At 38.1% G+C, this 24,283-nt stretch overlaps 1 protein-coding gene across 2 annotated transcripts in view; it reads right to left on the reverse strand.

Moving 5' to 3' along the window:
* The window catches only part of MICU1 (mitochondrial calcium uptake 1), a 191,229-nt gene that overhangs the window by 15,913 nt on the left and 151,033 nt on the right, over positions 1-24,283 (reverse strand). For both annotated transcript variants that reach the window (XM_070752267.1, XM_070752266.1), the window contains exon 10: positions 15,140-15,248. In XM_070752267.1, the coding sequence (XP_070608368.1) occupies positions 15,140-15,248 (109 nt within the window). The remainder of the gene's footprint in view (positions 1-15,139; positions 15,249-24,283) is intronic.

The following is a 24,283-nucleotide window of genomic DNA, read 5'->3' on the forward strand; positions in this document are numbered from 1 at the left end:
CAGCCCCTCAAAAATTGGAATCCTGCTATCATATCATCCTTTGTTCTTCTGTTCTCTAGACTAGCCATACCCAATTCCTGCAATGCTTCTTCACATGTTTTAGTCTCCAGGCCTTTAATCACCTTAGTTGCTCTTGTCTGCAGTTTCCCCAAGGCTCAACATTGTTTTTGTAATGTGGTGACAAAAAGTAGATGCAGTATTCCAGGTGTGGCTTTACTAAGGCGGTACTAACACTTCCCATGATTTTGATTCTATGCCTCTGTTTATACAACCAAGGATCATATTAGCTTTTTTGGCTGCTGTTCTTGCACGCTGCTGGCTCATATTTAAGAGATCGTCCACTTACTGCTCTAAGTGGTCTAGTAAAAGGCTTTGGACTCTTTGATTGTTTCTTACCTGGTGGCATAGAAAAAGCTGTTCCTTCCTTCAGCTTGATGGACATTAACTCACTTAGGTCATAAACAATTAATGGAAATACTTGGCCTATCCAGAGCACTAAACTTAGCATTTAGATTTTTAAACACATAGTCTATTCCTAGTGGTTTTATTCTGGCATCTATTTTCAATGCTAATGGAAATGGTATTCCCACTTCTTTTGCGCTGCATTTAAATTGTTCAACATCACATTTTCTAAAGGTTATTGCAAAACTGTAATTGGTAGCCACACATAATATACATAAAAAACTACAAGCACAGAATTTCAAGCTCCGATTATAACGATGACATACTGTATTATATATGTATGTGTGTGCTACATGCAGTACATACATAAAATTATTCCTCAATATCTAGATACATTTTTTTTAAATCAGCCCATTTTTCGGCTACCAATTCCTCCAGCACACAGATAATCAACCCTTTGCTGATTCTGATGTGACTTTCTAAAACTGGAGTGTCAAACTGGCAGCCTGTGGTCTGGATGCATCATGCGCTGGCCACACCCACCCAACATTTAGTGAAAGGGGGAAAAGTAGGCAATACATCATGTAATGATGTGACGCCACAAGTTTGACGCCTCTGTTTCTAAAAGATATATCCCACCATGAAATGACTGTCTATAGCCAATGAGGTATCTGATAGGGAGAAATACCTCTGCTTTGGTGCTTGCAAGCAACTATCTATTTGCACAATCAATTTTGGAAGACAGGGATAAAAAATAAGACCTGGCATAAAATAATTTTCAATGTCTTTAATATATTGCTGAATATGGCAAACATTTGAGAAATTCCTGGTTGTGCAAGCAGGAAGTTTTAGTGAGTGAAATTATAAATCAATTTATCTTTTTCAACTTTGGAGCTCAATGTCCCTAACACCTCCTTTCTATGCCTCGACAAACCTGCTTATATTGTATATAAATAAACAATTCTATATAGAAGACAGAATGATTTCAAACCCTCATATATTTTTGAAAGCTTTTGAGTAAGCACAGAGTATCAACATTTACAATAGAGGAAAGCAAATAATCAAGTCTTATCATTATAAAATCTAGTTTAATTAAGCTAAACAATTATACAACAATATATTGCCAAGCAAACAGCAGGAGAAACTTTGTTATGTGTAACCAAAACTCATTCAGGTCCACCTGGAAAAGTATGCTGCATCATTCAATCTTTTAAAGACATAAATGTAGTGACAGAAAAATCAAACTCTATCCTCTGTGATATTTAATTCCAGTTATTAGCCTAACAGCCAAAATAATATGACCCTGTCTGCAATAATAAACTAATTAATCTGTAAATTTAATTTCTCATGTCATAAGGAGAATCAGCACAAAATTCTAATTTCGCAAGATGTATTTTTGCATTTGCATGACCCAAGTCAGCAAATGTGAAAGTATGTTGCAGGGATAACCTCTGTGATAAATATTAAGAAAAGTCAAAATAACTTTTTGGGCAGAGAGTTTGGCTCAGAGTACAGTAAACTAACTGCATATTAATGCTTCTGAACATAGGCCTCCAGTTAACTTAATTGGAATGCTAACGTGTTTGAAAGCTTTGAACAGAATCTCATTAGTCTGGTTATAAGTAGAATAGCTGTTAATTAATTATGAAAGCCATTCTGCCAAGGGCAGTTAGCAAGGATCTTAGAGAACCCATTGGCCCACTGGTGGAAAATCTATCTCTGTGTTTCAACTTTTGGCCTACTCAGATTTTTCATTTGCTGCTGAGCTGCTAAAAATCAGTTTAGGGCTGAAACTTTATTTTATTGGGTGGGGTGGGAGGGAGAACTATAGAGTGGTAAAAATGAATAAAGCTGTCTGAAGATCAAAAGGAACTGATATCTGAGCTACATTACAGGAAATAGCTTAAAGCAATTGGTATAGCAAACTAAGGCCAAGAACAGAAACAAGAAAGCATTTATAGCTTACGGTTGAGCTGTGGGGTCTTTGATGCTCTTTAAGCTTGGTTGTGTAAGTTAGCACCCACCCCTCTCCTAGAAGAATAAAATATTTTGAGAAATATTAAAAAGGCAGGAAATGGGGTGAGGTATCATCAATATGCTGATGATACCCAGCTTTACATCTCCACCCCATGTCCAGTCAACGAAGCGGTGGAAGTGATGTGCCAGTGCCTGGAGGCTGTTGGGGCCTGGATGGGTGCCAACAGACTCAAACTCAACCCGGATAAGACGGAGTGGCTGTGGGTTTTGCCTCCCAAAGACAATCCCATCTGTCCGTCCATTACCCTGGGGGGGGAATTATTGACCCCCTCAGAGAGGGTCCGCAACTTGGGCGTCCTCCTCGATCCACAGCTCACATTAGAGAACCATCTTTCAGCTGTGGCGAGGGGGGCGTTTGCCCAGGTTCGCCTGGTGCACCAGTTGCGGCCCTATCTGGACCGGGACTCATTGCTCACAGTCACTCATGCCCTCGTCACCTCGAGGTTCGACTACTGTAATGCTCTCTACATGGGGCTACCTCTGAAAAGTGTTCGGAAACTTCCGATCGTGCAGAATGCAGCTGCGAGAGCAGTCATGGGCTTACCTAGGTATGCCCATGTTTCACCAGCACTCCGCAGTCTGCATTGGCTGCCGATCAATTTCCGGTCACAATTCAAAGTGTTGGTTATGACCTTTAAAGCCCTTCATGGCACTGGACCAGAATATCTCCGAGACCGCCTCCTGCCGCACGAATCCCAGCGACCGATTAGGTCCCACAGAGTGGGCCTTCTCCGGGTCCCGTCAACGAAACAATGTCGGTTGGCGGGCCCCAGGGGAAGAGCCTTCTCTGTGGCGGCACCAGCTCTCTGGAACCAACTCCCCCCAGAGATTAGAACTGCCCCTACTCTTCCTGCCTTCCGTAAACTCCTTAAAACCCACCTCTGCCGTCAGGCATGGGGGAATTGAAACACCTCCCCCGGGCATGTTCAATTTTATACATGGTATGCTTGTGTGTGTGTCTGTTAGTATATGGGGTTCTTTTAAATCTTTAAATATTTTAAAGTTATTTGGATTATTTATGATTTGTTCTATCTTGTTGTGAGCCGCCCCGAGTCTTCAGAGAGGGGCGGCATACAAATCTAAATAATAAATAAATAAAATAAATAAATAAATAAATATTATATTTCCCTAAAGGAGAAACATGCTTTTGGAAAGCAGCCCCCAGATTTGTTAATAGCCCCAGAAAGATCAGCCTATCTACAAGACATCATTAATGACAATCATTAAGTGTTGTACCCCATGATTCTTTATAAATGTATATTTTCTTTTATGTACACTGAGAGCATTTGCACCAAAGACAAATTCCTTGTGTGTCCAATCACACTTGGCCAATAAAGAATTCTATTCTATTCCATTCCATTCCATTCTAAAAAATAAAAATTGGACCTTCAGCTCAAGGGTGATGGGATTAATACATGACCCTCCTGGACATAATAGGAATATCTATCAGTAGAGCTCACCGCATGGCACAACCAAGCCCCTTCATTACATCACCCAGCATGGTTCAATCAAACTTAACTCAGACAACATAAAAAGTTAAATATGACCCCTGCATACCTCCCTGGGAGTCTGACAACCAAAGAATACATTTCTTGCACAGAAGGAAGCTCATGTTCAAAGCCCAAGAAGGTGTATAAATACTGCTCTCTTTCTCTCAACTCCATCTGTTCAGCTGCCCAGGACCTCAAACCCATGTGGTCCTGTCCCTCAATAAACCATCTTTTCCAATCAGCCTCTATGCTTTCATTGTCTTTCTCTCCACTTGGAACTAAACCCAGATGGGTATTTCTTTCCAATACAGTAGTTGTTTTCTTGCAGATGTTTCATTAGGGTAATTTGTTCACTCATTACTTAAAGCAGTGGTTACCCCAACATTTTTTGGCCATGCCCCACCTAAGCATCTCTAAAATCCTGACGCCGCCTCACCTCCCATGACATATAATTCTTAGTATTCAAAAAGTGAACTCCTACTCATATGGAGAAAGCCTAAAAGGCCATTAACTTGGTTTAAACAAGATTCCAATTGCCCCCACCTGTGGGGCATGGGCCCTATGTTGGGAACCACTGACCTAAAGAAACATCTGTAAGAAAGCAACCAAGCTTAGAGAGCACCAATAATCCCAGGAAGCAGAAGTAATTTTACCTTTCTCCCATCTACACACATTTTAGTATCGAGAGAGTTTACTATCATTGCTTTACTGTATATATAAAAGGTACCATATGGCAAATATGGGATGTTTTTTGTCCTTATGGCACCTGATGCTAATAAGACTAGCAACCACACAACTGTTTTCCTAAAAGTAGAGGCAACTGGAAAAGAACTCAGGAATGCTGTGTAGCATTTGAGTAGGGTTTACCATAGTATCCTCTGACACAGCATTTAAAGCTTTCCTCAAGCTTGAGCAAAGTTATCTTAATTGTAAATAAGTAGGTGTCCAGCAAAGATTGCAGAGGCTTTAAATTGCTTTGCTATGGCAAGCTCTATTTGTGCCAAGTTCTAAGCATCCATGCACCATTATTCAGGGTGGGCAATTTATTAGAGCAAGGTGACTCTCAATTAATATGCATGTAAAAATGTCTAGAAGAAAACAGTCAGCAGGTTAAGAGTCTCACTACATTTTATACTTTAGCAGTGTTTTTCATACTTGGCAACTTTCTAAATGTGTGGAGTTCAAGTTCCGAAATTTCTTGAAAATTGAAGTCTAAATATTTAAAATGTTGCCAAGTTTTTAAAAAGCACTGCTTTAACACATACTTTAAGAAAATATTTGCTGCGTGTGGAACCCAATTTGCATCACAATGCAGGATAACATAAATTCAATTGGTTATTTTTATGCAAAATATCACACACAGATACAGGAGGTGAAGTGGCTATCTTTCATAAAAAGTCCCTAAATCTAAAAAATATTCAAGTTGCACATGAACTTGCTCTTCCTGAGACCATTGTCTGCGAGCTGTCCTTAAATACCATGTTTCACTTCCTTCTCTGTTATAGACCCCTGAGACATCGTATATGCAAATACGTTAACTAGATTACTAATATGAACAGCCTCCTGCCCCACCTGCTTATCTTTCTTGGTGACCTCAATCTACCTCTTATTAATTGGACTTAAATGAATATAGAAATTAACTTATACATGCAAACCTGTACAATGCTGTTACTAACCTGGGACTGGATCAACTAATAATTAACAACACTAGACTCAATAACTGCATTGATCTCATTTTTTGCAACAGTTCAAACATAATTTATGGATCTCCTTCTCTGACCATTAAGAGTTATGTGTGGTTGTGACTGCATAGTATTGATTGTTTTTTAAGATAGTGGGTTTTTAGTTATAGTTTTAACCATTAGATTTGTATTGTACTGTTTTATTGCTGTTGTGAGCAGCCCCCAGTCTTTGGAGAGGAGCGGCGTACAAGTCTAATAAATAATAATAATAATAATAATAATAATAATAATAATAATATTTTATTTTATTTTTTTATTTATTCGATTTTTGTTCCGCCCTTCTCCTTAGACTCAGGGCGGCTTACAACATGTTAGCAATAGCATTTTTTAACAGAGCCAGCCTATTGCCCCCACAATCTGGGTCCTCATTTTACCCACTTCGGAAGGATGGAAGACTGTGTCAACCTTGAGCCGGTGGTGAAATTTGAACCACTGACCTTCATATCTACAGTCAGCTTCAGTGGCCTGCAGTACAGCACTCTACCTGCTGCGCCACCCCCGCTCTATTATTATTATTATTATTATTATTATTATTAGTAGTAGTAGTAGTAGTAGTAGTAGTAGTCCATAAATTGTACAGGGTTGCTTGCATGTATAAGACCCTTTTTCCAACACTGACCATACCATGAATAACAGTGACCCATAGCATGATTAACTTTTGTCTCAATATACGTCAGCATAATGATGAAATACCCAAATATAATTTTTAAAAAGCCAACTATGATGTCATAGACACTGACCTCTCCTCTTTCAATTGGCAAATTCTATTATCTGACTGTAATACTGCGAAATATCATTATAACGTTTTCCTGTTTGTAGTCAAAAGAATAATAAAACTATACGTACCAATAATACCCTCCCCATAATCAAGAAAAACAAATTACCCATAACAATAAGAAAATGTCAATCCAACACACACACACACACACCGTGGTGAAAAAACAAAACTGGCTAAGTAGCTAACTTTAAAACCGCTACAAAAACTTATGCTGCCAGATGAGGACTGAATGCACCTATTATCACACTTTCTATAATTTTGTAAACAACCAATTTAAAGACTCAAAATCCATCCCACCATTAAAAGGACCTAACAGTAATGACTGTAATAATGAAACCACTAAAGCCAACCTTTTAAACACGTTCTTCAGCGCAGTCTTTGTAAACAGCAATGGCTCATGCCCAATTTTTCCTAACCATACCACAAATAATTACAACAATCTAATACAAATCGATTTTACTGAAGATAACATTGAAAAAGCACTATGCCACCTAAAACCATCCCTATTGTGGACTATGGACTATGTGCCTACTTCTTAAAAAAAGCTTTCCTCTGTCTTAGAACCTCTAAGCATAATTTTTGAAATATATTTCAAGACCGGCTCTCTGCCCAACCTATGGCTACTGGTCACGGTCATCCCTATCTTCAAAAAAGGAGACCCCAGCTTAGTTGAAAATTATAGATCAATCTCTTTATGCTGTGTCACCTGCAAAGTTGTGGAATCAATCATTAACCAATCTATTACCCTCCACTTAGAAGCAAACAATCTACTCTCTAACAAACAATTTGGTTTCAGAAAAAAATTATCCTCTAATCTGCAACTCCACATGCAAAAACATGTGGACTACATAACTCAATCAAGGCAAAACAATAGATAAAATTTACAAAGACTTCTGTAAAGCCTTTGATTTAGTGGTGCATGACGAACTACTTCTAAAACTGCAATCTTACGGCATTCCTGGCCCCCTGCATGAAAGAATAACTGCATTCCCCTCAAACAGGCAAGTGGTCAAAATATCAAATCTATATCAAATCCTGTACCTGTTAACAGTGGTGTACCCCAAAGCAGCATTTTAGGGACAACACTTTTTATACTTTACATAAATGACCTTTGTGATCATATGATAAGCAACTGCATTCTCTTCACTGCTGATGTAAAACTATTCAACACTACCAGCAATACTGCTACCCTTCTAAAAGATCTCGACTATGTGTCAGAATGGTCAAACAAGTGGCAACTTCAAATCTCAACCAACAAATGCTATGTCTTACATATTGGCAAAAAAAAATAAGAACACAAAATACAAACTGGATGGACACGACCTTGTAGAAGCCCCTTGTTAAGGACTTCGGAGTACTCAACTCTAATGATCAAAGTGCCAGAGGCTACTGCAACAACATTGCCAAAAAGGCATTAAGAGTGGTTAACCTAACCTTGTATAACTTCTTCTTTCGTAATATTGTACTTTTTACTAGAGCATACAAACATTTGCTAAACCAATTCTTGAATACAGCTCATCTGTCCAGAACTTGCACTACATATTGGACATTAATACAATTGAAAATGTTCAGAGATATTTCGCAAGAAGATACCTTATGCCATCAGTCTTGAAATTTTGGTCTTAGACAATTTAGAACTACACTGTCTTAGGTCTGACCTAAGTGTAGTACATAAAATTATCTGCTAGAATGTCGTACCCATCAATGACTTCTTCAGCTTCAACCGCAACAATACAGGAGCAAACAATAGATACAAACTTAAGGTAAACCGCTCCAAACTCGATTGCAGAAAATACGACTTCAGCAATAGAGTGGTCAATGCCTGGAATACACTACCAGACTCTGTGTTTTCTTCCCCAAATCCCTCAAACTTTAACTTTAGACTTTCTACTGTTGACCTTACCCCATTTCTAAGAGGCCTATAAGGGGCAGCATGAGCACACCAACATGCCTACTATCCCTGTCCTAATATTCCCATGTACTCAAAATAATTTAATTTAATTTAATTTAATTTAATTGACTTCTATGTCACCCAATCCCAATGGGACTCAGGATGGTTTACACTATAAAATAAAACACAATGATAAAAAAAATCCAATATTAATGTTAAAAAACAGTAAAACCCATTATAAAATCCTATAAAATATCCAGTCAGACAAACGTCCATGCCAAACATTCACAATTTGGCTGTGACAAGATGTTAGCGTTCACATCCCCCAGGCCTCCTGGAAAAGCCAGGTCTTCCCAGCCTTTTGGAAGACCAGTAGGCTGGGAGCAGTACAGACATCGGGGGCGGGGGGGGGGTGTTGTTCCATAGAGCCAGGGCAGCAACAGAGAAGGCCCTCCCTTGCAGCCCCACCAATCTGCATTGCTTAGTTGGCAGGACCCGGAGAAGGCAAACCTTGTGTGATCTTATTGATCTCTGTTAGACATGTGGCAGGAATGGTCCTGTAAATATGTATATATGTTTATACTTTTACTGTAAATCTTATATATACTTGACAAAATAATAAATAAAATAATGAAATAAATTTACTAGAAACATAGGTTGATGAGAGGGAATAGGGTGAAAATTCAACTTTCTCTGTTCTATGGTTTTAACTGAGATTAAGAAGTCATGTATGTTTTAAGAATGTATGCAACATTCAATTTGCCCCTCAAACTTCAAGCTAGGAAAGGGAGCAGGCTTCAAAATTATTTCAAATGCAATCATCACAGATATGAAGAATCAGTATTTCGTACTGAGAGCAGAAATTTCATTCACCTATAAGTGAATGTGAAAAGTGAAATTATCATGTGAATGTAACTTATAGCTGAGGACTGAGTGAAGTGACCCTAAAAATACTGATGTAATTAAATATGAATTTGTTTTTTAAAAATTGATTTACAACAGGTGCTAGTTCAGAAAAGCTTGAAAATGTTATCCCTAAAAATAGAATTTTATCCAGGTAGAAACAGGTCATGTTCGAAAAGTTATGAAACAGCCAAACTATGAACAAGAAGTTGAACTCCCAAGGACAAAAATATTAAGATATTATTGCCAAAAAAACCCTACAAGGGGTTTTAGGTTCCTAAGCATTTCTTTATGCTGATTAAAGTGACAGAAAAGGACATTTCAGAAAATGCAACTTCTCCACATAAAAAAATACAGGTAGTCCTTGACATATGATCACAACCGAGCCCTACATTTCTGTTGTCAAGCAAGGTAGTTGTTATATGAGATGTGCCCCTTTTTGTGTCCTTTTGCCACAGTTGTTAAGGGAATCACTGAAGTTTTTAATGTCACATTATTCAATGTCACTGTTCTTTGAGTGGTCACTAAACGAATGGTTTGAAAATCGAGGACAACCTGTAATTCCATAATCTTTACTATGGAAGATAGATAGAAAGATAGATAGATGGATGGGAGGATGGATGGATACACAGACAGGAATTATGGCTGAGGGTAAAAGCACTGCCTAACAAGGCAAGCAGCCCAAGTTCAAATCCTAGAAGGGTATGGTAGCTGATCGGAGCTAAATAGCTTGAAATAGATCTATACTGGGGCCCTTGACTGAATGAGATACCATTTAGATCCAGCCATGTGAGATATTGAGAGAGATATATGACTTTTATTAGGGTTTTGTAATTATTTTTTAAATTGTTCTTTTAAATATTGTTTTTATTTGTTTTAAGTTGCTTAAAGTCCTTGATGAGTTGGGCGGCATATAAATTAGACAGACAGACAGACAGACAGTTGTCTCCCTTTGCTTCTTTATCAGTTCTTTGTAAATTTGGTTATGTGTGGACACCCAACACACCCAACAAACTCCCAGAATTCTCCAGCCGGCTATGATGGCTGGAGAATTCTGGGAGTTGAAGTCCACAAGTCTTAAAAGTTGCCAAATTTGAAGACCTCTGCTGTATGTCTTCCAGAGATCCACTTATTGCTGCTGCCATCCTCTTCTCTTTTCTCATAGAAAAGCTTTATGAAGTTTTCAATGAAGTTGTGTCTTTATACAATACATTCAAACTATGCAATTCTAGCCCACTCACTTGAGCATCAAATGAGAACTCTGGATTTATTTGTTCCACAATCCATTTGCTTGTCTCCTTAAGCATTTTCTCCAACCCCAATGTTTTTAATCTCTTTTCACATTCACCTTTAACACCTGCTTTGATTTCCTTCCATAGTTCCTCTGATTTCCTATCAAGTGATTCGAGACATACTTCCAAAGCAATTCCGGATACTCTTATTGAAAATGATAGCTACATACTCAGGATCACGTTATAGAAATTGCTTTCCTTTCTTTTTCCAAATCTAGCCTGACTTCCAACTTGAACATGAACAGCTTCAACTCCCAGAATTCCCCAGCCAGCTTAAAATTGCCAACTTTGGAGACCCCTGATCTAGGGTAAATAGAGCTGTGAAAAAACTTCAGCACAAGATCTTGGAGAGCTGCAAGTAGAAGTAGTCAATGTAACTTGGTTTAACATAAGATTCCTTCTACCTTTCCTCAGTGATTTCCAGCAACTGTTCTGGGCACACTGAGAAAAGTCTGCCCAGCTGAAACCACTCTTCAACCTCAGTGAAGGAAGGTACATTTTAATGCAACAGAATCAGATCACAGAAGGCCTAGCACTTCGTCTGCTTCATTAAAAATACAAAGCATACTATTTATGGAGGTGGAGGACTTGGCAAGGCTTTGCTTCTCCACAGTGTAAGCAACTTAAAATTTGATTCCTATAATGTTTATTCTTTTTATTGGCATTATTAGTTTGCATAGCCCTTAAAGACCACTGAAATCCAAATTTCCCCTAAAATGGCTTTCGACACAATGCAGACCTCCTTGGATCATGAAATAATTTGTGCCTTTTCTGTTTCATGGCTGCCTAAATCTCATCCAGAACAGATTTCCATTCCTCTCAGGGGCAAATTCATTATCTGTGTATAGGGGAGAATACATTAAATAAATCTCGTTCAGATGAGATAAGCAGGAAGTGGAGGATTTTTGGTTTTCTATCACATGTTCAGCTGTCCATTTTGTATAATTTCTTTTCCCAGAAACCAGGATCCATATTATTGATCTAATAACTGTGCTCTAACATATACTAAATCTTGTTTATGGAACAGATGCTAGTAATTAAAATGCAAGTCTTTTTTTAACAAACAATTCAGCTTGTTTGATGTCAGTTTTTAAGTAAAATAGGGCATTCCTGTGATCGATACTTAATGCAATGGAAATAGAAATGATTTGCAAGGCATAATCGAAGCTACATTAAAAAAACCTCTTTATATAAACATCTTTGCCCCCTGGCCAATGAATGTGGAGTGAATGAAATGATTGCTTTTTATGCTTTTTTTTTGGGGGGGGGGGGGGGTGTTAGACTCTTAATTAATTAATTGGATTCAAGATTTTGTATACTGTGTATTGTATGTTGTGAGCCACCCCGAGTTCTCAGAGAGGGGTGGCATAGAAATCCAGTAATAAATAAATAAAATATAAATATAGTACTAGATACAGCCATCTGGCTGACAATCCTAATTGGGGCTTATTTTGGGGGTAGGACTTATATGATGAGCAGCCTGAAAAAGCATGCTAAGGCTCGGTTGGGTCTTATTGTTGGGGAAACATGGTAATTTCTCAGTTTATGATACTCCTGGATATTATTATTATTGTTGTTGTTGTTGTTGTTGTTGTTGTTGTTATTATTATTATTAATTAGATTTGTATGCCGCCCCTCTCCGTAGACTCTTTGTTTGGATATCTTTGTTTTCTCACATAAAACTGATTTTGTGGAATCCCAGAATGCTACAAAGTTGTTTGAGGTGAGGTGAGAACAAATTGAATATGTGAAAAAAAGTTCCATGTCATTCTAAAAGCAAATGAAAATAAGGCCATGAAGGGCGATGTCCAGTGACTTTGATGGCTATATGCTTGAAACATTACTGAAAGCACTCAATAGCAGCTGGACAGCTGACCATGCTGTCATCAATACAGTCACCTCTGAGTTATTCAAATCATGTGAAATGGCAAAGTTTGTATTTGGAGAAGATGGAAATAGGCCAAAACATATGGACTTAGATGCCTCCAACTCTGGTTCAGGAATGAGATTGAAAGCAGCACATCAGCCCAAGTCCTTAAAGAACAGTCAGCAAAGCATCTCTGGCCTACAGCCGTTAATTAATTAATCAGATTTTTATTCTGCCCATCTCACCTAAGAGAGCCAGTTTGGTTTAATGGTTACGATACTAGGTAGAAAACCAGAGGCTCTGAGTTCAACTCCTGCCTCAGCCATGAAAGCTATCTAGGTGATCTTGGGCCATTTTTTCTCTCTCAGCCCAATTCACCTCACAGGGTTGTTGAGGGAAAAGTAAGGGGAGGAAAGTGTGTTGGATACGTTCTCTGCCTTGAGTTAAAAAAATAATAAAGGTGGAAACAAACAAACGGACAAATAAATAACAAGGATGTATGGATAAGCCTTTAGAAAAAAATCTGAGTATTTCACTTTCTAACTCATAACATTTTTAACTACAATTGGAAGTGTGAAATTGAATTTAAGCCTAGTCACATATATTTAAAATTGTGTTTCTAAACTGGCTCGGACCCAGATTCCTTATTAAAATGCTCAAAATTCCCTGTTCAAAAGAGTAATTCCACTAGTCTTTTCGTGATAGACCAACAACATGGAACATTCACATAGAACTGGGACAGGAAAAAAAGTAATAGCTGCAACAGCATGAATTATGCAAATGATATTTATATTATTTAAAATCTGCCTGCTTTATAATTCAGTGAAATATCTTCCCACTGTCAGAAAATCTGTAGCAGCTTTGGGAAAATTGTAGCATATGCTACGGCACAAGAACAACAAGACTTCTCTGTGCCGAAATGGAATGAATGTGCTTCATATAGTATCACAAACGAATGAAGTTTATTGCAAATATTGTGTGCACTTGGGTGTCAGGATAAGATGCTGCCTGATGCTGAGAAGACAAAATTGCAACAGACAACAGCCAGTTAAAGGATTGGGAAGACCTAAATTCAAGCCCCCTTCACCTATGGAAGCTCATGGTGCTTCTGCACCAATCAACAACCTATCTGGGAGGGTTGATGTAGGTTAGGGATGTCAAATTTGATTTCATAGAATCCCACATAAGGGTTGTGTTTGGTGTGGCCAGGGTGGCTGTGGCCAGCTTGACATTACTTGTGTCAGGGCACCTGTGGTGACCCAAGTGTTTTGCTAATGAAAACAAGCTCCAGAGCTCTGTTTTTGGCTGGGACGGTCTCCTGCTAGCGAAAACAGAGCTTCGGAAGGTTGTGTGGCCCTCTCGAGGTTCCATTTTTACTGGCAGAGGCACCGCGGCCCGGGCATTCACTGTTTCCAGGGCAGCCCCGCGGGCCGGATCTAAGCACTCTGCAGGCCAGATCCAGTCTGCAGGCCTGGAGTTTAACATCTCTGATATAAGTAAAGAAAAAAAAGAACAGAATATTATGTATATTGCTTTAAGTTAGTGTACAAAAGAGATATAAATCTAATAAACAAACAAACAAATTATTTAATATCAGGTTCTGATATAAAATCCTTTTCAAGTGCAGTCCACCTTAATTTATCTTAAAGAGCACCAGGCAGACAGAGTTTCAGGAACATCCACAAAGTTACCACAAGCTACAATGCAATTAGGGCCAGACTATTTACGGGACCATCTCCTGCCATATACCTCACAGAAACCAATAAGATCGCACAGGGTTGGCTTTCTCTGGGTCCCGCTGATTAAGCAATGCAGGTTTGGTGGGGCCGTGAAGGAGGCCCTTCTCTGTGGCCGCACTGGTCTATGGAACCAACTCTCCCCCCCCACCCCATGTCCCCGTACTTCTCCCACATTGTTGGCCTTCTGAAAGGCTACAAAGACCTGGCTTTGCCGGCAGGCCTGGGGGCCATGAATTTACATCTTTCATGGCAAAATCGTATTGAATGGTATGTCGTGTTGACTGGATTGCTGAATTGTGAGTTTTTACTGGCGTTATTGGTTTAATTTATATTAGACTTTTTAAAAATTGTTCTGTATTTTCATATTTTGTTGTAAACTGCCCTGAGTCCTTCAGGATTGGGCAGCATAGAAGTCAAACAAACAAACAAACAAATTAATAATAGGAATCCTGTTTGCCAGTTGGTGCAGAGACAAGTATTGAAACCCTAGAAATTAAATTAAGAGGATTCTTTCTAAAATATGTTCTTTAATTGGATTATAGCCAAAATAGGTGGAAAAACCCCCATTGCCTGGGAGTACATTTTCACCCCAAGTCAATCAATATGGTAGAATTACTTTCTAGTTTTTAAACACACACTCAGTTAACTTTGTAATTTTATCCCATATATACAAAATTCACTGGATACAGAAACTCCTTAGTAGTATAGATTGACTCTGAATGCTCAGATAGGGTGTTTCTGTAGACAAAGAGCTTTAATGTCTACTTACTATTTACTACAATCTATCTAGAGTTAGACAGTCAGAGTTAGATGGATATCAGCTTATAGATTGTAAATGTTATAATGTTGAATTGTTTCATAATACATTGAAAAATGGTTTCATGAAGGGTTTTTAAACAGTCAGAATATCAAAACCTGTACTTTCTAACATCTGGTAAAAGTGAATATAATTATTTTATTTTTTCTTTAAAAATATCAGGTGGCAAAATGTTAATTACCTTTATCAAGAGATGCTCCAGCCATATGGTAGAAACTTAAAGCAGTATCAACATCATTTATGTTTTTCAGGAATGTAAAGAAATTTTCTACTTCCTCAAATGTTAGTCCCTGCAGTGAAAATGATGAAAACAACATATTTAAAGGGGGGGGGGGAATAAGTATAAAACAAGGATGCTATCAGTGTGTAAATTCACACAGACAATTTTATATTTGCAATACATTTTGATTTAGCTTTCTTCTTCTGGTATATGAATCCAACTTATTTCTCTGGAATAATCACCATCATTACTATAAATAATATCATCAGCTTCACTTTAGCTCAAATGTTAGCCAATTTTACCAATACATCAGATCAATACAAATGGCTTCTTGTTTTTAGCAATGGAGGAAATGATGAGTTTGTTCATTCCTCTAGAAAATTTGAAATATTTCCGTGTCAACTTACTGTATGTCAAAGCATTTACAGATTCAAATATGAACTAGCACGTTTCTTTCCTGCTGTTCCTAATTTCTAAACTAATTTCTAAACTTCTAAACTGCCTATGTACTTATTTTATATTTCATTTTTCTTAACTATCCATATCCTTTCTACCTATATTATTTTATATTAGGAATAGAAGAGCAATTTATTCTATTCTATTCAGTAAACTTTTAAAATATCAACTCATAGCCATTGCATATTTATGCTTTCACGTACCAGAAGGTATTTACCAGAATAGGACCCATTTTATACTACTGAAACATCATTTGCCAGAAATGCTTATTCTAGGAAGAAAATCTACAAAAATATGCATTTTAATGCAAAGGATGCCTGCCATCTGCCTTAGGAAAAAAATAGTGGCGCCAAAATAGGAGTATCTAAACATGAAAATGACAAAGTGCAAATAGGCAAAAAATAATGAAAAGCAAATTAGTTAGCCAAACAGAAGTAACATTTTAACGACTCATTTGATTATGCTGGATAGAATAGAAAACCAATTTCCCAGTTTGTAATCAATTTGCCGTATATAGCCATACCGCAGTATGTTGCTTGCGAGATTAAATTATGCTAAAAATGGAATAGGCAGGTTTAACACAAAAGCACATTTGCCACACACATTCTTCTGAATGGTAAGAAATACTATTTTTTTCAAGGAGGAAAAAATCCAGCAAAAGCAGGAATAATTAAGTCTGAATTTCAGCAAGTGGTTCTGCAGTAGATGACTTATATAGTTTAATTAGTTTCAATATAACTCTTAAGAAGGAAGTTGTAAAGATTGCTCTAGAATCTGAACACAAACCGCTACTCTTGAATCCTTTCTATGGGATATTCAAATCTATTTAAAGAAATACTAGTCTCTAAACAATTGCTAACTAAGCAAGCTACCAGTATGGAACTATGATTTATATTCATGGTCTTGGATATTATGCAATTTATAAGTCTCCTTGTCGACATGTAAATATTCAATTATTTTTCCCTCGCTTGATGAAAATGAGCAGTTGCTGTGGAGATTAATAGCCAGTGATCATGTCAGCTGTGCAATGCCAATTAGAAAAAAAAAAGCCACACTGTTTTGTTTTTTTTATATGGGAATTGTATTTCTTCGAGCCAGTGTTCCAAATGGCAAGGATAGCAACCATCCAATTAAGACATCCAAAATTCTAATAATTACTTTATTTGTACGGTGGTTAGTGAAGATCTAGAATGAAGATAAGTGAAGAAATATTTGAATCAGTGTCCTGGAGTCCTTGACTCACAGAGAGAAATAAAAAATAGGTGTAAAATCTGGACTTTTAGAGGATGCAGGATAAAACCTGTGCTTGAAGAGACAGAAACAGCACTTAGGGCAGAAGTCTTCAAACTTGGCAACTTTAAGACTTGTGAACTTCAACTCCCAGAATTCTCCAGTCACCATAGCTGGCTGGACACTTCTGGGAGTTGAAGTTCATTCTGGGAGCCTGGTTGCAACTATCTGAAGGTAAGTAGTAGGGGAGCTCCACTTCCGTTTCATTTCTGAACTTCCGATTGGCCCGTTGGGCCATTTTTCACCATCCCCAAGCTTCAGGAGACTTTCCTGAACCCTGGGGAGAGCGAAAAACAGCCCAACCCGTGTACCGGAAGTCCAGATGCTTCAGTGAGGCCTGTGCGCATATGCCGGGAATGCAGGGGTGTGTGCGCATGCATAGGGGGAGGGCATTACTTTATGGGTGTGGGTGCCCGCACCCTTTTGGCACCCAAGCTGAAAATATTTTGCTATCACTGACTTAGTTTATTTCTTCTCTCTCCTTTAATAGTTCTTTCATAGCTTCCTCAAGGCTATCTCTAAACTCCTTTACAACTGGAACAGAAATTTAATAGCAAGGATGGCTTCCAGGTACTAGCTAATAATGAATGAGTTCACACTATCTTCGTTGCAAAAGCACACAGAGCATGTCAATGCTAAAAATGACTTACATACATTGCTCAAGACAAGATCATCTTTCTTACAAGCTATTAATAAAACACAGTTCACAGGAAACTGTTAGGAATCAGAGAAATATTTTTAATGGCATTATGAAGTTCAATGGACTTGCTGAAGAACTGATTTGTCTGAACACTCGAGAGGTCCAGCCATGATTTAAAAGAAGCCGTTTTTGATCTAAATATTTCACTGCAAATCTATTCAGGTTAAGAGATATTGGATAGAAGGATATATTGCAGTCGTTCAAAATGTTTACTAGCTTGATCCGATAATCCCCAGAGTGCCTGAGAGCAGTCTAGCAAATGCAGCTTGTGCTGGCAGTCATTTTGATAACTGGAATTAAAAAGCAACATTGGTTAAACTGGAAAGATTCTGATTTTCCATTGCACCTGTAAGTTTGGCATGCTTGCTTCTCAAATATACAGTATACCATTACCTTTACTTGTAAACAGGGGCAAAATTCTGGAGAACCGGTAGCAGAAATTTTCAGTAGTTTGGAGAACTGACAAACACCACCTCTGGCTGGTACCAGGAATGGGGAGGGAATGGAGATTTTGCAGTATCTTTCCCCAGCCACATCCACAGAACCGGTAGGGAAAAATGTTGAATTTCACCCCTGCTTGCAAATATATACTTCAGAGCACACTGTGATTAGAAAACATGGAGGTTAACCTAGAAAGTTAAATGTGTCTCTTGCTTTAGGAAGGAATTGCTTTGGGTAGTTTTCAAGCAGAGTTCCAGGGATTCTTCTTTTTCTTTTTCTTTTTAATGGTGGTCACAAGATGTTGCTTAAGAGTCTGTCCTTATAGGGGAAAATTGTACAAAGTCAGAATGTTTTCAGTAGTGAGAGGATCAATTAAAAACTGAGTGGGTGTCCTACAATATATCAGGAATTCATACTCAGCCTCAGGGTACCATGCACAGGCAAATCCATTGTGAAAAATCACTCTGAAGTAAAAATGCAAAGAAATGCAGGAAGAAAGGAAGGGAGGGAGGGAGGGAGAGAGAGAGAGAGAGAAAGAAAGAAAGGAAGAGAAAGAAAGAAAGGAAGAAAGGAAGGAAGGAAGGAAGGAAGAAAGGAAGAAAGGAAGAAAGGAAGAAAGGAAGAAAGGAAGAAAGGAAGAAAGGAAGAAAGGAAGAAAGAAAGAAAGAAAGAAAGAAAGAGCATCTTGGACTAATTCTCAGCCTTGGTTTTAATACTCAAACTGCAATCATATTTTTCCTGGGAATTCTTTCCTATGAACCTGGTATGGGTTGCTTTTATTGAATAAATATGATTAGCCAGTGGTGGGATACAAACTTTTTTACGACCGGTTCTGTGGGTATATAGGGTGCATTCCAAAAGTAATGCAATTTTTTAAAAAGTAATTTATTGAACATATTTGGGCCTCTATACATTTTTTCCAGCGACTCTGCCATGACCAGTACGCTCCCTGGAAGGCGTCTTCAGGGACCTCTCACGAGGTCTTCGTCATGGCTGATTGGATCTCTTCTATGAACAAAAAATGGGTTCCTTTCAGGGCTGGGAACAAAATGAAGTCTGCTGGGGTGACGCCAGGACTATAGGGGTGGGGCAGCGTTGTCCCCTGGTGTTTGGCAGGAACTTGCGGACTCGTAGCGTGTTGTGGCAAGGCACGTTTTTCATCCATAGAAGAGATCCAATTAGCTGTGACGAAGACCTTGAGAGAGGTCCCCGAAGATATCTTCGAGGACGTATACCGGTCATGGCAGAGTCACTGGAAAAAATGTGTAGAAGCCCAAGGACAGTACTTTGAAGAATTTGTTTATGCAAATCTGTTCAATAAATTACTTAAAAAAAATAATTGCATTACTTTTGGAACACACCCTCTAGCTTGGTGGACGTGGTTTGATGGACGTGGCAGGGGAAGGATACTGTAAAATCTCCATTCCCACCTCACTCCAGGAGGAAGTCACTGCAAAATTCTCATTTCCTCCTGATCAGCTGAGACTCAGGAGACAGAGAATAGATGGTGATGGAATAAGACATAGGTGGTATTTACCAGTTCTCTGAACTACTCAAACTTTCCGCTACCGGTTCTCTAGAATTGGTCAGAACATGCTGAATCCCACTTCTGTTAGGGTCACACTATTCATGGATTCAACATCTACTATACTTAATAATTTCTTTCCCTCACCTTCTCTTTTGTTCTAAATTTGCAGACCAACTCCTAACTCACTCTCATGGCTACTGGAAAATAAATATCCTCAAGGCAGAACAAAACCCCCAGACATTTAGAATAGCAAAATAAATATAAAATATTTGTGGAAATAAGTTAGACCAGGGTAGGAGAAAAACAAAATAAAACTGTTTTATCCAAGAAGTATTCCATTTAATATCAAACCAAAAACTGCTTTCTTTTCATTTTAATATTTTAATATACTGACTCTGGTAAAGAATAGTTTGTAATTTCTTCTGTGTGAACACCCTTTAGTACATTGGTCTTCTCTTATTGAGGCTAAACATACCTAACTCTTTTTCTCTTCACATGGCTCAAGTTTCTGTTTTCCTAACCATCTTTTCTGCCCTTTTCTGAATCAGTTACAGTTCTTCTGAATTAGAGGTGTGGAAAATGTTTTGAATTCAAACTTTTCAAGCTTGAAATGGGCTTTTTCAATGATTCAGGAAATGTTTTAAGCTTGGAACAGGCCTGATTTGAGGTTGAAGATTTCCAGGGGTGGGTTCCACCTACCCTCCCTACTAGTTTGCATCGTGAAGGAAGTCACTTTGGGAAAACGATTCTCTGCGTATGCACAGAAGCCTTTGCGCATGCGCAAAGGGTTCTTTGCCAGCCGCTTTCCAGAAGCGGCCACTGGAGGACCGGTTCGGGGGGGTGGACAGCCATGCATCACTGCCACTTCACTGAGTGGGGGAAATTTCTGCCACTGGTTCAGGCAAACCGGTCTGAGCTGGCAGCAACCCACCACTGAAGCATTTGCAATAGTTAAAACAACTGCTTCAAACTTAACGTTCTGCACAGCATTGTGCTGCACTTTTCTTAAATATCTGACTAAAGCATCTATAAATATCTGACTAAAGCAGAGTAAAATGGAACAAAGACTTCTCATGCATTGGAAGCAATACTTTCTGTAGATGTGGTCTAAAATGTCACTTGCCTTTCTGAAGACCACATGACCCTCCTGATTCAATCAGTCTTTAATCAACTGCCAATAGCGCTTGGCTTACATTATTATTATTATTATTATTATTATTATTATTATTATTATTATTATTTAGATTTGTATGCCGCCCCTCTCCGTAGACTCGGGGCGGCTCACAACAATAACAAGAACAATGTAAAAAACAAATCTAATAATTTAAAAAACACTAAAAAACCCATTATTAAAAGCAAACACACACACAAACATTCCATGTATAAACTGTATAGGCCATTCGTTTAGTGACAGTTCAAAATTACAATAGCTTTGAAAAAAGTAACTTATGATTGCTTTTCACACTTAGGACCAGTGTAGCATCCCCACAGTCATGTGGCCAAAATTCAGATGCTTGGTAACTGGCATGTACTATTTCTGTTCTGATGGTTGCAGTCCCTGGCTCACGTGATCACTTTTTGTGACTTTCTCACAAGCAAAAGTCAATGGGGAAGCTATATTCCATCTTGACAGACTCGTATCCTGGACATAAATTGTTTCCACTCCTACCCTCAAAATGAGGCTATAGCAGTGTTTCCCAACCTTGGCAACTTGAAGATATTTGGACTTCAACTCCCAGAATTCCCCAGCCAGCAAATGCTTTAGCAAATGCTGGCTGGGGATTTCTGGGAGTTGAAGTCCAAATATCTTCAAGTTGCCAAGGTTGGGAAACACTGGGCTATAAAGCACTGCATACCAGAACAACTAGACACAAGAACAGTATTTTCCCAAACGCCATCACTCTGCTAAACAAATAATTCCCTCAACACTGTCAGACTATTCACTAAGGCTGCATTACTATTACTATTAGTCTTCTCATCATTCCTATCACCTATCTCCTCCCACTTATGATTGTATGAATGTAACTTATTTATATTAACATTGATTGTTTCCTGATTGCTTTGTACCCTGTGAAAATCGATAAGTGTTGTACCTCATGATTCGTGACAAATCTTTTCTTTATGTACACTGAGAGCATATGCACCAAAGATACTGTAAATTCCTTGTGTGTCCAATCACACTTGGCCAATGAAGAATTCTAACTAACTAACTTCAGATTCACTTAACAATGATGTTACTAACTGAACAACTGTAATGATTCAGTTAACAACTGTGGCAAGAAACACCATAAAATGGAGCAAACTTCACTTAACAAATACAGTATGTCACTTACCGGTAGCAACAGAAATGTTGGGCTCAATTATGGTCATAACTCAAGAACTACCTGTACTATTCTCTGACCTTTTTCACAAGTGCTGTAACTAAGTCAGGTAATTGTGACATGTTCCATAAGTGAAGAACTTTTCATTTGTCAATCAAAATCATTCTCAATTTTATTTCTGTCTCATTCACACAATAACTCTCCCATCCGATTTATGTTATCTGCAACCTTGATCACTATTTCCTTCATTCCTCTGGCTAAATCTTTAATAAAAATATTTAAAGAATGTATTCTCCATTTGTGATCGTTCAGATACTCCACTCCTAATATCTACCACTTTAAGCTTGGTAAATAAATTAAGAGCATTCTTTGAGTATGGCTTGAAGCTAGCTATGTATCCACATAATTGCTATGTGTCTAACCTGTAACTAGTTTGCTTATCGAAGTATTTAGAACTGATTTGTCAAACGCCTTGCTAAAATCCAAATAAAAGACGTCTTTTCAATTCAAGCATGTTTATTCAAAGGGCGTGTAGATCTTTTAGTCCACTTTCATTCCTGCAGTGCCACTAATCTCTTTCCTCTCAATTTCATGAACCCAGTTTCCATAATATTTTCCCTAGAATAAATGTGCATTTAAATTGCAAATTTTCTTTGCCACAATGACAATAAACTCAAGGCCACAGAAATAAATTATTAAACTGGGGATCAAGGATCTCAGATGAGCATATTGTTATAAGTGGGTGTTTTCTTTTTCTTGTTTCTAACCCTTCTTTATAATGTTATGGGTCAATGTTTTATATAGCATTGAATAACCCAAACGACAGTAACTTATAGGACTATGCTTTTCATGACATAATAACAAAGGTGGAAGGGTCGTTGGAGGTCTTCTAGTCCAACCCCCTGCACAAGCAGAAGACCCTGTACCAGGAGTGTCAACCTCGATTACATTCAGGGCCGCATTAGGGTTGTGTTTGTCCTTGAAAGGCTGTGTCAGTAGTGAGTTCCTACCAGAACGGTAAAGGACACCACACCGGTAGAAAAAGTTGAGCTGCCATTTCTAAACATTTAAATTTAACTCAAATCCAGAACTTTCATTTATAAAAGCACAAGCTAAAATTCAATATCTATCCTCTCATATAGATAATGTGCCCATATCTGTTAAAGTGTGTTGAAATTCGCTTACTTCAGCCTTCTATTTAATTTTATTCTAAACGCAAATTCATAGCCTAGAATTATCACTTCTCTCTACTTAAACTATTCACATCTGTGTTACATCATTTAACTTATGCCGCCACCCTTCCTTTTTTCGACATCTAGGTCTTTTCCTCTTTAAATTCTAATTGTCATATATTCCTTCAAAAATAGTTTTAAATAGTAATTGTTTTTTTATTTACATCCATTCATAGACTTTATAATAATCACCCTCTTCCTTATCCTTAAGTCTCAAAGTAATCCCTATTCATTTCTGCACATTCTAAATTTTTCTTTAAAATTTCCCTTTCATTTGGTATCTTGTTTGATGTAAAAAAAGAATGTTATATATTAATATCTTTAGGCACGGATGCTGTGTTTTGTTTATATCACGTATGCTTTATTTCATGTTGGAGAGAAAAATAAAAAAATTATACCCAAGCAAAGATTGAGCTGCCCATGCAGCTTCGGGTGACTTGTGTGCGAGAAGCATGTTTTTGCTCCTGCGCATGGACAGGAAGCAAAATCTTGTGAGGGGATGGGTGTGTGAGATTTCGGCAATGTTTTGCTGATGTGCATGCACGCATGTGAGATTTCAGTGATTTTTTCCCCCTTCTGCACATGCACAGAAGCAAAAAAAAATAAATCACTGAAATATTGCACGTGCGTGTGTCCCCTTACAAGATTTTGGTTCCTGCGCATGCGCAGAAGCAAAAACACGCTGTGACACTCACGCATGCAAACATCTGAAGCTGCACATGCAGAGCACTGGGAGCAGCAGTAGGAGCAATCCGCCCCTGCCGTCTGCGTGTGTATGTGTGTGTGTGCGTGTGTGCGGGAGGTCACTTGTGTGTCTGGTCAAGGTCATGGTAGACGTGGCCTGGTGGGCATTTGACACAGGGTCAAGTTGCATTTTTATTCCCTTCCCTTCTTTCTTTTTACAGTTCTTTACTGTAACCATTTTCCCAATCTCTTCTACCAAATATTATGGGCAAACATTTATTACTTATTCTTCATACTCCACTAAACTTTTCATTTCTAAATTTATACTCCATGGTTTAATAGTAAATTGCTTTTTCAGGCAGAAAAGCTATTTATACTATTGCATTTTTATTATTCAACTAATAATAAAAATACAATAGCATAAATAACATGATAATACAAGATCTAGGAGCA

Source organism: Erythrolamprus reginae, chromosome 5, assembly GCF_031021105.1.
Source record: "Erythrolamprus reginae isolate rEryReg1 chromosome 5, rEryReg1.hap1, whole genome shotgun sequence".
Classification (NCBI taxonomy): domain Eukaryota; kingdom Metazoa; phylum Chordata; class Lepidosauria; order Squamata; family Dipsadidae; genus Erythrolamprus; species Erythrolamprus reginae.